Genomic DNA, 14,665 nt, shown 5'->3' with positions numbered 1-14,665 from the left:
AATTTCAGACCCGCTAATAATAGGATTTCCACGCTTGGAGAAAAAAAGTCCAGGTAAATAATGTATAATACGAAGGCCAGGGGGGTAGAAATATTTTTTTTATTATTGAGACTCGATTTTCATTGCATTTCCTGATTGTTGTACAAAACATTGCACCTTTTACATTTTGTATTTGGACTACAGATGTCTGAAGGCTGACCTTTGACCGGCCATGGAAGCCAGCCATCAGATCATCGTCATCATCATCATCCAAGTTAATGGTAACAGGTGCAACGAGCCAATTTGTTAAATTATGATCCCCCGATCATAGCCATTGTTGTGTCTTTTCCATATTCGACAAAGAAAATTCATCTGTAACCATGAATTATCAACAACACTAGATTATTGTGTTCTCGCATTTCTTCTTCCCTTTGCTTTCATTCAAGTTTGCTTTTTCTCAATTCTAGCTCTTGTACTGTTCGTTTTCTGAGTCGTGTTTAACCATGGAAGGAGGATCAGTATGTAGTCGCCACCCTGTAATCAATTGGTTCTCAGTCTGTGGGGGTGGATCTGTATCACAAAGAATCCTTCCTCGAGATGGGTCGGGGTGGAGAATCAGACAGAAACTCGGCTAACCTCTACATCAATAAAGCAATTTCAAAAAGCTTTTTTTAGAGCTTCTAGAAATCATTCTACACTTCAGTTGGTCTCTAGAGGAAACAGCATCTCACAAAAAATCAAAGTTAAACTCTTGAAAAAGATGTTTCCCATCTACGGAACACGTATGTACTAGAGAGCTTGTTAACCGCATCCGTGGCGAAACGGACTCAAGTCTTATTTGAGAGATTATTTTACAATGTTAAATTCGTGGAGAACCCGGGAATCCAAGAGAAGCCCTTGAATAGAAAAACTAGTCGTTTCCAAGTTAAATTCGACTCCAAACACTACGACCAACTAATTGAAGGTGTGCACGTTGAAATGTCATGGTTCAGTTCCCAACCTGGTCCATGTTTCAACGCTCGGCGTAAACAACATATGAGCGAATTCTTTTTTGTGGCTCCCAAAGATCCATTCGTGTCTGGTACTCTGCGAAACTGCGATGCCATTTGAAGAAAGATCTGTACACTACGTATTTCCGTCAAGAATCGGATGCGATTTGCCGGCGTCCATGTTCATTTTCGAGCGCTCCTTTGAAACTGAGCATCAAGACCTCGAATGGAAGTGACATGAACCCTTTTCATTCGGAATTGGAAGTTACAGCTTGGATTGTCCATGAGATAACTTGACAGTCCACGTGAGTCTCATCGCTCAAGGACACTCTGAATGAATGGAGAGATAGTACATTAGTGGAAAAAGAACCTCGTCCTCGTCGTCGTCTTCGAAGACAACTCAAGAGATTTACTGACTGTGTTCTTATCTCCAAATCAGCTTCCTCCAGTCATTCTTCTCCCGGAGACACTGAAATCACGAAAGGTTTAACACAAAAGAAGAGAGACCCTCTCTGAGCATGTGCTTTAGGGGTTAGGCCTAGTCATTTCTAGGCCATCTCAGGGGCATGAAATATTCCCAAATCTGTCAATCGCTTCTTCTCGACAAGGAAGTGCACGAACTTTCGTTTCTCGGGACATTTTGCACACGGAGGAAAATGGTTCGAACTCAACACATTGGTCCCTTGTTTGCCTTCAAAGCAGCCTCGAACATGTACTATTCATGTCGTGCGATGGATGCCTTATCCTCATCTTCAATTCAAGCGTGTTTGAACTTGTGGCTTTGATCGAAGTTCGATCTCAACAATCACAAGTGGTACGAAATGCGGGGATCAGGCTTGTGTACATTCAGGAACATTGCAATCCCTCAGAGAGTGACCCAAAACCCCTCCTATACCATTATGCGGAATGTATCGCGGGATTTCATTCAAAAGGGAGACCAAACAAGCTCTCTCGGATGTAATGCATAATGATACGAACGACTATTGAGGCCAGTTCCTTTTGTCTCTGCTCGTCACAGAGGCCTTCCTTGTTTCGTTCTATTCGTTCTACTCAAGTCCCAAGCCCACAATTTCATTGTCATGCATGTGGATTTGACAAAATCCTCTGTCGAGAGAGGACCCAATCCATTTGATTTCATGTTGGTTGGTTGCATTCGCGTTCCCCAGTACAGATACACACGCACGGGCTTTGCTTTCGGGTGTTCTGATGTTGTGGCAAATAAGCACCATTTTTCCACGCCTCTTGGCAGTCAATAAATCCAAGCTCGATGGCAAACTTGGAATGAGATTGGTGGCAAATTTGAAACGTTGCGATGTTTTGATGCTTTCATCTCGAGGTTGGCACATGTCGAGCTTTTAAAGGGATCAAACATTCATGTTGCATTTGGACTCATGCTCCTTTTTACAGTAGCTTGAGTTCAGCTAGCATTTTTTCGATGCCATTTTATTTTCAAATTCATGTCCAGACTGAAAAGGATTTGTTTCCCCAAAATATTTTGAAGACACGAAATTTACCGAGTTAAAAGATTAGAATTTCACGTTTTGTTGCTTTGATGCGAATTGGCTTGGAATGACAAGGAAAGCGTGTGATGATTATGCAATGTCTTTATTCTTTTGCGGGGTTTCATTTTCATTGATCTTTGTCAGATATGGTGCTTATTTTGGGGGGAAATGATACATTCGTCAGATTTGATAAAAGTTCTTTTTTTTCAAGCTTTACAGGCAGATGACTTCGTTTGCTTTTGAGTCATTGATTCCTAAATGTGAACCAAGGAAAGGCCTTTTCAGTGTATTATATTACGTATATATTTTTCCGCTTTGAAAAAGCGAGGAACCAAAACGGCAGCAATTTTGTTTTAAAAATATCATGTTTCTCATATTGTATGAGGAATGTCACATTCTACATTTATGTGGTTTGATCAATCAAAAGTAGCATTAATCAGTGGTTGTTAATCAATGAACAAATGTAAAGCCATGTCTACGAAGCTTTAAACAAAACGAGAAACGTTAAGGAGTCGCTGTCACCAAGTGAAATGCTTGGTCCAAGGCTCAAATTTGGCTTTGTATTGACACCAAAATAGCCACATTTTGGCTCTTCAGTCGCTTTGTAATGACAAGCTCACGTTGTCTGTTAGGGTACTTTATTCCAAGCTCTTCTCACAGAAACTTACTTCAAGATGTATTGAACAAAGGTATGTTACGAAAAAGCCACATGCCTCGCGAGAGATCTGTGCAAAATGGGCCACAATGAATTTCAAATCTTACTTTGGGCAATTTTCCTTGCAGAAATAAAGATTAAAAAAATATATAAATTCTGAGACGTTGAGAGATGAAAACAATTGGTAAATTCCAGCCTTGCTAATACATAGAAACTAGATAAGAATGCTTCAAATTGTCAAACCCATCTTATCTGTAGGAATTTAATGTTTGCCCACATGCTCAAAAAGCTTCATTGTTGTCGAAATATGGTCCTCAAGAAAATAATGACTACTTTTGTTGCTTCTTCAGAATCTTGGTAGCTAACCTCGAGATTTTATTCTTAATATTACTCTTGTATAACCTGAATGCCCTTGAGAGTTCTTTCAAGTCCTTTAACTCCCTTGCCTCTCCTTTCTTTTTCTCTCCTTCGTGATTGCCACGGATTCATGCTTCCCACATTGTGAATTATTTTTCCATGTTTTCAGACGCGCATTCTCGGTCTCCCTTTTGATTTGATAAATGATCTCCATTGTTGGAGCACGACTCGCGAATGTCTCATGAGACGTTGTTGTCTTGTTGTTTGGTACCGAGACAAAAGATCGTCTCCTCCATCCAGCAAACCTACAATATGCCACAATACAGTACAATACAGTGCAATACAGTACATACAACAGTGGACAGGTTCAATGTAGGGTTTTAACGAGAGCCTTATGGTTCCAATACCAAGGACTATCGAGGCTCAAAAAAGGCGCAAGTAATAACTTATTACTTGGCCAGGCAGGCATGGACGGGTTCTCGAATTGGCCAGGGAAGTGCACACCATAAATCCCAGATACTTTGAGAGGATAACATCCCCACGGTTTGGGGTTTGTGGATTGGCCAAAGGATTTTTTTTGATTCGTTCATCAAACTTGAACTTGGGTTCCATGTGCAAAATGGAAAGCTGGCTCACTTTCTCACCCACAGATTCGCCATGACACATGGTCGTTATGGCATCAAAAGAGCAATCTTAGCAGTCATTTTCATGCATTTTCCTACTATACTAAACAAGACCCATGACAGACGTCCATAAATATTGGGTCGATGCGGCAATTGGTTTACTTTCCCGGCCACATATTGTTGAACAATGTACGTCTCTTCGGACCTCATTTGAAGGTTTCAGACGCCGCGTGCTCCAAATGGGTTCTGGCCGTGACGTCTGACGTCACTCAATCAGCGTGAGAATCATTCCATTACTCCTTTGAGGCACATATAGGGTGGTTTTTACGCAGAGAATGGCCGTTAGAGGACGCTTTCCTAATGAGTGTGAACCTATCTGTGGCCAACATCAGGCAGGGCGGGCGGCAGATTTGTCTTGGGCATTTGGACTCATTCAAAATGTGACTCTCATTTAGTATCCACGTTTTTTAGCTTTGAGTTTGGGCAGCTACCAACCAGTGACTTGAATTGACTTGTTGTGTTCCTTCTGTTCCAATGGAAAAGTTTCAGGGAGGGGAAGTTTGAGACTGTCTCATTGAAAATGTATCTTTCGCTATGTGATGGAATATGCGATGAGAGGATGCTTTAGAACACGCATTTCAAGCATTACGTCACCCGGAAAATTGATCAAGTGTTTTTTTGTGTTGCGTCAAAAAGATCACTTCTCCATATGACAACTTGATGGCAGCCTATGGTTTGTATGCACTGATGCACTTGAACGAGAGATGTTTTATGTGTGTTCAGTGAATGGAACCGATTAATCACCTTGAATACAATTAACCCCATGGCCTCTTTGCATTTACGATTGAGGGACGATTTTACGGATGTAAATGAGGGCAATGTCGAATAATGAATGGCTTTTGGGTGCAACTATTTATAGAGGAGTGGAATCGTTTCCACGACCTTTCTTGACTATCAATTCGTGGGAAACTCGTTATTTAAAGGACAGCTCACTTAAAACTACGTTACACAGTAGCAACAAGTCAAGAACAGTTTTGTTCCCCAATTAGTTCTGCCCTCACAAGTCAAAGTCATCGATTATAGTTTTTTATTGATTGTATGGACATTTAAGACTAACCTTTTCCATTTGCAACTAACACATAAAATGGCCATGGGTTCCTAGTATCCTTTCTTCCTGATCACTGCCATAGACCTTTGGGTCACCACACAATCCACTTGAGCAACCTTCAGCAAGATATTGAACATATCAAAGCATTTGATTGGCTGCGTAGGAGTACCAACCCCTCACTAAAACCACTTTTTGGGGTGACCAATAACAGCAAACAAATATTTGAAGTTTTCCGTTTGATTTCCGCTGAGAACATAACATTGAGTTTTTCTTCAATCATTTCCTCAAAGAGTTAAATTTCTCATGATCTCAATCGGGCCCAGATGACGTTTTTCATATCAGAAATTTAAAAATGGCAAGGACGTGTTCAATCTAAAATGGCCTTTCCGCCACTTTTTTTCGATTCCAATCAATTCTAGTGATGTGTTCAATTTTATGCATCAAAGCATGATAATCAATATGTTCGCCTGCTTTTTGGACTGTGTTTAAGTTCAGTGTTGCCAAAGTCTCAGTCTCATTGTGAAACGACACAAGTACACGGAAAAATGGTTTAAAATTCATCATCAGTGGGAAAAGTGTTGCTTTTTTCTTGAATACTGTCTTGGTCCAAAAAAGGATTTGGCAGAGATGAACTCTCAGTTTTACATTCCTGATTTGAGCTGGTTTATCAGCAGCCCCCCAAGAATTGGTTCAAACGGGTAGGCTTTCAAAGACCTTGAGTTTTTCTTTTCTTTTGAAATCTCATCCATGACAAAGAGGAAGGACTTTTTGCTGAACCATGACAAATGCTCAAGGTTTTTTTTTTGCATTGCCGTCGTTCCATGGTCCATTTTGTAAAATATTCTTTAAGTGGCACTTAAATTAGGGGTTGCTGGGCATTTTCATTCACTCATAAAAGGAAGTACTGCCACCGATTCGTTTTTTGGGGGCTCCTTCTTGACTTGAATTTTGGATCGGCGTTCTGCCCATTTTGATGACGGGAAAATGGTCAGTCAAGGCGAGAAAGTTGGATGAGGTTTCTTGAAATCGAGTTTCAAGTGAACTTATCCAGAAACGATTGGCGGCCATTCGTTTTTCGTTTCCAGGACCAGTTTCTTGTCATCTCTTTTTTTGCCCTCTGGGGTACGACTTAAGCTGACTTGACCTTCAGTCTTGGCCTTTAATTCACAAATTGATTACCCTGGGGCAACGAAACGAAACGCATCGTGTCTCTTTTCAGGCCCCCCATCTAAAGTCTAAAATGTGAAGTATATGAAATATATCCTCACCCAACTCGAACTGTACATCACCTATGGGATAGGTTTTGGCAAAAAGGAGCCCCTATCTCCTTTTTTTCTTATCCTTGAAGAACTTGCCATAAATTCCCCCCGGAAGTCAAGATCGTTGGGAAAGGGGCCTCGTTCGAGTTGTGGTTTTTTTGAACGAACCATCAACTCCGACCAGATTGAGCGTTTTCCCGCTGATGATGAAACTTTCCTTTTTCGCCACCGCCCGTTTGCGTGGTCATCTTTTCGGGTGATAAACTTTCCCCTCCCTTAGAACATTTTCCAATCTCGTTGTCGAATTGACAACAAGTTTGCACCACCGCCACCCCCCCTTCTACCCCAATATGACCTATTCCAATCATGACCAAAGAGACTCACAAACATATTTGTAGATCACTGCTCAACCCCACTGCCCCCACAATCAAGATGGAACCGTGGGTGGTGGTCCCAAATATTGTCACTTGATATGTGCATTCACGTGCTCACTTCACTCCCAAGACTGGACGCACCTTGATCCGTCGTGTTCTGTTCAAAAAGGGGATCGAGAAAATGAAAGGAGACAAGAGAGAGAGACCGATTTCCCCGCGAGGATTCCACTCCATGGGCTAAACAGAAGCAGCTGACGACGAGCAACTCAATGAGGAGAAGGAACACGACGAAAAAGGCCGCGATGAAGGAGAAACGATAGAAGAGAAGAAGGAGAAGAGCAAATGCAGAACTACTTGGGTATACAGAGAAGAGACCCTCAACTCTTTAAAGAGGCGCCCGGTTTTTCGTGAAAAGAAGGGAATTGTCATTGTTCGCTCCTAACCCATTCATTACGATGAGGTTTCAAGTGGGACCTTGGATGAAGATATGGATCCCTTCGGCCTTGGCCTTTCATCTGAGAGAAAGACTGGGAATCCTTGCAAGTGCTTTATGCCGATTCCGAGTGAAGTTTGACTTGGTAGCTGACATTTATCAAATTTCAAGCTTGACCACTCCACCTTTCTTATGTTCCAAGTTCCAACCCAAGAAAATACTGACTGATCCCATCAATGGACTTATAGCTTTGGAGACCAGTTTGCCAAATGCATTGATCCTTTGAACGGGCCACCCAAAAATACGAGACAGCAAGGAGCCCTCTCGATTCTTTCACAACTGAAGAAAGAGAGACCACCCACCCCACAAGAACAACGAGGAAGAGTGTAAGTTTACGACCAAGTTTCTAGAGGAGCCAGAAAAGATGCCCAAGCTTGGGTTTAGACTCCCTTAACATTATCGTGGGGCACGATTTCCTGCCACTACTCACAAGCAAGATCGAAAGAGCGATGGTGAGCGAATCAAAATATGAGCTAGCCTCACTCGCTCTTTTGGCTCAAGCATCGACCGAGATGGAGAGCTACTATTCAGCATGCTACTATCGAATTGAACCAAGGACAAGGAAGAAGCCCTCACGAGGAAATTTCCAAGTTTGGGTGGGGGCTCTGTTATTGCCTTTGGAATCAGACTACTCGAATTACTTCTTTTCCCACAAACGAAAACTGGAGGCGGGACGAAGTGGCCAACTTGGGATGATTAAGTCTGAACGAAGGTGGAACAGTAAATGGGGAAAAAGTGGAATGGAAACGAGAAGGGTAGAAGCCGGGGTAAATTGCTCTCATTTAGATCGCGAGAGATTAGAGCCTCTCCCTGTGAGCATCCTCCACCAAACACTTGGACTTCCAATTTCATAATGGACGCTCAGGCTTGATCTTTTACTGAAGTTCTTGCTCTCGGTAATTTGGCAATTCAATCGAGTTGTTGAAAATATGCGCCAAGCGATGGAGGAATTTCATGATTAATATATACTAAGTGGACATACTACATGGGTCGGTTCCGCTTTTCAAATTCAAATTGTAACTGTTTTGGAATCAGTTATCAAATTCATAAAATAGCATCGCCATGTGGAGTTCAAGAGGAAAGAAAGAACTCAAAAATACTACTGAGGAAAACATGGACAGTAGCGTTTTAAAACTAGGTAAGTGATTATTAAAACAATCAAACATTAAGACTGTGAACAAGTTTTAAATTGGCTTTCAAATGAAAACTCTTTAGCTGGGCAATTGTATCATAAGATCAAAAATTGGCCAAAACTCGGCAAAATTCATTTTGAGGCATTTGTAAGGATGGATCGTATGAGTGGTTTGTAAAAAGGCCATAAAGAGTTGATGATTGCAATTGAATCGGAATTGAATTTACAATGCTCCAACTTAGTTTCAGAATGCGACTCCATCTACCTTGCTATCCCTCTTTTGTATTGTTACAATATCACTCGGTGTCATTTTTAGTTGAATGGATGCTTTGATGCACTATTAATTAGTGATGGGATAAAATCAAATTTCAAATTCAAGGTTGCCAGAAAATGTGGATATGGAACGCACCCGCCTATTCCATCGCAACGTAAACACTTAGGTTTGAGCACAAGGGCAACCCTGCTTTGACGAAAAAAAAATCAGGCTTACTTTTTGACATTGATTAATGGGTTTCCGAGATTCCATCAGTAATGTCATAGGCCATTAAAATGTAAATTGGTAGCCCTGGTCACAACCTCCCGTGATTATTAATTTGATCCCCATCACTACCATTAATGGCCTGGCATGTCTCAAAGTCAAATTGGCTAAGCACAATGTACGTTCAAATTTTTTGTGAAAGAGTTTTCAGTTAGTCAAGTTGTTTCTGGCCGCTAGATGACGCTTAACGGAATTGACGTTACATAAGCGGTTTTTTTTAGATTAAGAGATTGCGCCTGCAACAGCCATGTTATTTCAAAGATGTCAAGAGCATCCACCCCATCATATCTCATTGAACAAAAATGCATACATTTTGTTATGTATTAACAACGCATTTTGATTTTCTTTGTTGTCACGTGTGGAGCGCACATGTACTTCAACTTGAATTTTCCGTTTACGTCATTCAGTGACAGAGATCTATTTGCTCAGCCTCCTAAAGCACTTGCATCACAATAGGCGTTCATCTCAGGCAATTTGAAGGAGACTCGTGAATATGCCAAATGTCATCTCTTTTACTTCCAATAAACAGTTGAATAATGTTCTCCCCCAACGTAGTTTAATATAAGACGTCCATCAATCTGGAAGATGCCCGAAAGTGTGAACCTTGAGTTGGGGAATGCTCGAAACAACGGCTAAATCCTCTGTTGAGATGTATTCCACTTGACATGCAAACCGATTTTTTTTTGGTGATGACTCAGTCATGCCTTAACTTCACAAGTGCTGAGAAATCGCACTTTTTCAAATTTCTTGTAACTGCATGGAGTTACCAAGGCTATCATGATTAGTGTTGGGGCGAGTCCTTTGATTTTTGTCTTTTTGTTGGACTCGCCGAGTCTTGGCTCGAGTCCGTCAAAAGTCCGAAAGAGGGCTCGAGTCTTTTACTACGACCAGGTCTTACAAAAAGGCTCGTCTTGCGAAATTTTAAGAAAAAATGAATATTTTTTTCTTGACGAGTCCAGACTTGAGTCTTTCTTAAAAAAACTCGAGTCCGGCGATTTTCTCCAAAATCGAGTAAAAGACTCAAGTGCACTCGGACTCGAGTCCGGACTCGCCCCCAGCACCAATTATGATTGCGACAGAGAGTTGAATGTTTGAATTATTACCTCCTTGAAACGAAACTTGGGATTCAAATTGCCATGGAAATCAAGTTTTAGGGATGGGCGGGCACAAATGATCTCATAATAATACGATGAAGAGAATGAGTGGATAACGGCTCTTGGGACTAGATAGAAGTCGTTATTTTCTCTTCATCAAAGTCAATCCTTGACTAGGCATTTTATTGTCGTTTCACAATGGTAACTTGATTGTCAGATTACCTTTTGAAAAAGTTGTCAAGTCTTGTGACAAGCCTTTCCTGCAAAACGTGGACGGGGCATGCAGTTGGCTTTGGGCTCATTTGCCTTTTTGTCTTGGCTGAATGAAATGTCTAGATTTTCTAGAATAGTCCCTAGGCGTAAAATAATGTGCCAACATGCACGAATAATATTGATGAAGGCCCAAACAATTTCATTTGGAACTTCATGGGAACTTGAGGTTTTGTCGAAAACGTGCCATTACTCAAATGGGTTGAAAATGAATAACCCAAAACATTTCAGCTATTCTCATCTAGTTGTGTATGCACACACAAACTTTTCGATCAAAAATGTTTTGATCACACCAAGGATTAAATTATTTCGAGACATAATAGTCAAAGTGATAGAGGAAAGATTTAAAGGAGAATATACTCAGGTATTAAATAGGGCTTTGAATTTGTATCCTTCTGCGGAATGAACTGTTACTTTATACCACAATATTCTTTTCCACTCATTTAGACGTCTTTCAATGGAAGTTACCTCATTTACGTAGGATGAAGACCTCTCTCATATCTGATGTCTTGAATCCCATATTGATACCTAAGAAATACAATTATTTAGTTTCCACCCTTAAACGATCTGCGTGAGGATTATTTAACGCTCTACAAGCTTAAGGAAAGGTGTCATTGGATTTTTTCCAAGACGACCTTGAATCTCTCATAATACAAAAACACTAGTTGGAATGCCGTATCAAGTTTTGACGTACATTGTGGCATTTTTCTAGCTTGCAAAACCTTTAGAATCAACTTTGATTTTACTGCCTTATGGATTTCCAGTTCAATATTTACACTACAAAATACATGATAAACTTCTTTTTTTTCAAACCAATTTGTTTTATTTCAATGTGCTATTGACGTGCAACTCTTTAATGTGAGTTAGATTTACAAAAAACAGTACAATCAAATTTGTTTCCTATGATTTTGCAGGCTAGAATAATGCTAAGAAGTATTCTGTTTATACTTTAACATGGCTTACTAACCAACGTGAGAAGCTATCATTCGACTAAAGCAAATGTAGCTTTTCCCAACCATCTGATAACTGACAAGAAGACTAATGTGAAAAGGCTCCGTGGCTAAAATGACCCTTGGTCATCATATCAGATAACCAGTTGCATTACGTGGACTGCCAACGTACCAATGTAGGCTACATCACAGACTTCTAGAGATATGGACTGCAAACGGAAGCAAAAATATGCAATCTCCTAAACCGCTCATCTTATTTCAAATAAGCACATCATACGACCACAAGATGTTGTTGAATAGATGAACTCAGCCAAGATTGAGACAAAACCTATGCTTAGGGAACTCAGGAGACATGTTCAAAGTTATGTAGTAAACACTACATAAAATTTGAATTTTCGGCCTGCTCTTGTTCAGCTACATAAGCTTTTGCCAACATAACTTTGAAACGATGGACTTTGCATGCAAATGCTATAAAATTGACCTACCGTTAATTGAGAAGATCTATGTTTCTTATTTTATTACTTCAATTCGAACAGTGGCTCAGAGTGGCTATGACCAAGAGCAGGCCGATTTGCCGGGAAGCTCGTTTGCAGCCCATATTTCTAGAAGTCCGTGGCTACTTTTAAGATATGCGTCCCCAACAAAATGAGGACCATCCAAATCAAAATTAAGCCCAGAAAGGTAATTCATATGTTTAATGGTGTATTGTATCAACAAAGAAAACAAATCAAGGAGCTAAACCAATTGCCTGTTCAGCTATAATATGAAATAATGCACAAGACATACAGTATATCTAGGGTACGAAGTATTGTATCATATAAAGCTCGTTTCTTTTTCATTAGCCTTGCTTTTAGTTTTAGATATCTAATGATAGGCACCAAATTGGTCGATTTGTGAAAGATGCTCTCTATGGGGCCTTTCACAGCCTGGCATGCTATTAAGAGATTGGTCAATCATTGAAAATAGTAAATGCAAGTCCCCTCGAACGAATTCAACCATCCATATGTCTATCCAGAAAATGGTTTCGGGATTACCAATCGGACATGGAATACCGGCCTTGTACTGATTGATTGACCGCTCAGACAATCAAATTAAGGAGTAAAGGTCTGAGGTATCGATTGATGTATGGGTGTAACATGATTAACCCACTCTGGTTGTACGATTGTGATGCTCATTGATATTTGTTATTTGCGGTGTACTCTACAAGAAGAGGAGAGCAATTCTTTGGACGGTTTGACCTTTCGCTTTCATTTGGGTGGCAAGGAGTTTGACGTTTGGGGTCATTCCCTTGATGAGAAATCTCTCTTTTCTATGGCGTTCCCAGAACTTGAAGAGACCTGTGAGAGCATTTTCCTGGCAGCCATTTTGTTTGTTGTCAAGCATGTTTATCGTCAAGATTACAGTCCAAGGATCTTCAGATTTCTGACCAAGGCTCACTGAATCATATCACAAATCGACTCTAAAGTCATGACATCTTTCGGCAAAAGGCTGGGCATCGTGCCAGAACTGACGGTTATTTGGGATGGCCAAAGCTAACCCTCGATTATGGTGAATTGATACGATTAGTTTTATAATGCCAAGTGATTCGAATTTTCAAATGACTCAAATGAAAGAATAACTAAGAGGGATAAATATTCTTGACACTCAACATCCTCTACAGAGATTACACCTGTATTCAACGTTTGTCTTTGTCTGGGCTGAAGGCAAGCCATAGTCTATTTTTGTCCAAGCTTAATATTAATGATCATCTTTAACCAATGTGGTTGGGTTGAACCGAATCATTGAAAATCCACTGCGTTTTTCTCGGCATTTTTTGATGGTACTGAACACGTATTGCAGCTGAAACCAGAACTTACCTTAAGATAGCGTCATCTTGGATGAGTGATAGGTTGTGAAACGATCCACTTCTGCAGTTCCACCGTTTGCTCCCTTGGGTGAGGTTCGTACTCACTGGGAGTGGCAACTGCAAGTATTGGCTCGAGCTGCTCTGGGGCTGGGACGGGGATTTCTTCCGATTGTGAAGCACGAGGGAGTGGGCCCGATCCCGTGGGCCTTCATCGCAATGAAGAACGATGGGCCTTTGGTGACGTTGCAACCAATCATTGACGGTGCAGAGTCGGCACATTTCCGTGCCCATTTTGCAAGGCCCACTCCCACTTGAAGTGGGCGGCGTGAGGTGACTGCTCATGATGAAGGCCTGAAGGCCTGAGGGTCACGCTTATGTCTTCTTTCGCTCCGTTCACCAAAACCACTCTAGCACTAGAATTCAGGGATTGAGAGGTATCCTCGTGCCTACATGTCTGTCTATCTTAGGGCGCAATGATTGATTGTCTCACCGGCTCATCCAACACAAGCTGAAGATTCTGAAGCTCTTGTCTTGGTGTGTGTGAATGGAGATATGATTTTCAAATTTTCGATTTGAGCTCCCTGTTTAGACGACGAGGGGAAAACGAGTTCGGATTTGTTTCGGGATCGATCTGAAACATGAGAGCGTTCAAAGGAGAACAAAACTGATGATGCCATTGCGATTGTTCGTTCATCCAGTTGGGACGTGTGAATCAAGTTGTATATCTGAACTCGAGTAAATAAACCGAAAATCTCGTTTGTTGGCCTTTGCACTTGAAACATTGTTTGTCGCATTATCTCAAGTAACTCTACAAACGGCCTAGGGCATTCAGTGAATTCATTTGAATCTATGCAAGGAACGAAAAACTTGATGTGTGACACTAATGTCCTTACATTACGGATTTGTGAACTTGTATAATGCATAGAATCAAAATAGTTCTTATCAGTATGTTTTGAGAGGAGGCGCAAAGAAGGCCAATTTTTGTACCCATTTAAATGAATTGATATTTTGTGTTTTTCATGTTTTAGTACAGTTTCAAACTTTCATCCTGCCTCTTTCACTGCTTACTTGTGGGATTGTCACTAGGGGTCTTCCATATGAAAAAGCCCCGTTAAAACTTGAATACTGAAGGAGACATTTTGTCCTTTGTTTAAATGCGTGTTCACACTTAAATGCATTTGGGATAAAAAATTACGACAGGATAAAGTTTCTAGGAAAACCGCTAACAACATCAACACCCCTTGGCTTTGGACAACCTCTTGCATTTTTGGTCACCCATAATTGATCATAAGGCAAGTCAAAACGTATTCTAAAGAATAAAAAAAACGCCAAATGGGTGATGAGCATTCCATTTATAAAGGGTTTTTACCAGGGCTCGGAGAATTTTTTTTTAAATTCTAAAATAATTTTAATTTTTTTAGAGTTTTTTGTCAGAAGAATTTTTTCTCAGAACCTCTAATTTTGATGAGAAAAAATGCATATGTTTGTGTGGTGGT

The 14,665-nt window shown here is 40.7% G+C and overlaps 1 protein-coding gene across 1 annotated transcript in view; it reads right to left on the bottom strand.

Annotated features, from left to right (window-relative positions):
• Positions 1–13,729, bottom strand: part of LOC131876885 (cAMP-specific 3',5'-cyclic phosphodiesterase 4C-like) — an 86,164-nt gene extending 72,435 nt beyond the window's left edge. Inside the window, exon 1 of the mRNA XM_059222411.1 lies at positions 13,180–13,729. Within this exon, the coding sequence (XP_059078394.1) occupies positions 13,180–13,511 (332 nt within the window). The 5' untranslated portion in view covers positions 13,512–13,729. The remainder of the gene's footprint in view (positions 1–13,179) is intronic.
• Between the last annotated feature and the right edge of the window lie 936 nt (positions 13,730–14,665).

The sequence above is a fragment of the Tigriopus californicus genome, chromosome 2 (assembly GCF_007210705.1).
Source record: "Tigriopus californicus strain San Diego chromosome 2, Tcal_SD_v2.1, whole genome shotgun sequence".
NCBI lineage: Eukaryota > Metazoa > Arthropoda > Copepoda > Harpacticoida > Harpacticidae > Tigriopus > Tigriopus californicus.
The sequence above is the reverse complement of the archived record's forward strand: the minus strand, read 5'-3'. Positions and strand labels throughout refer to the sequence as shown.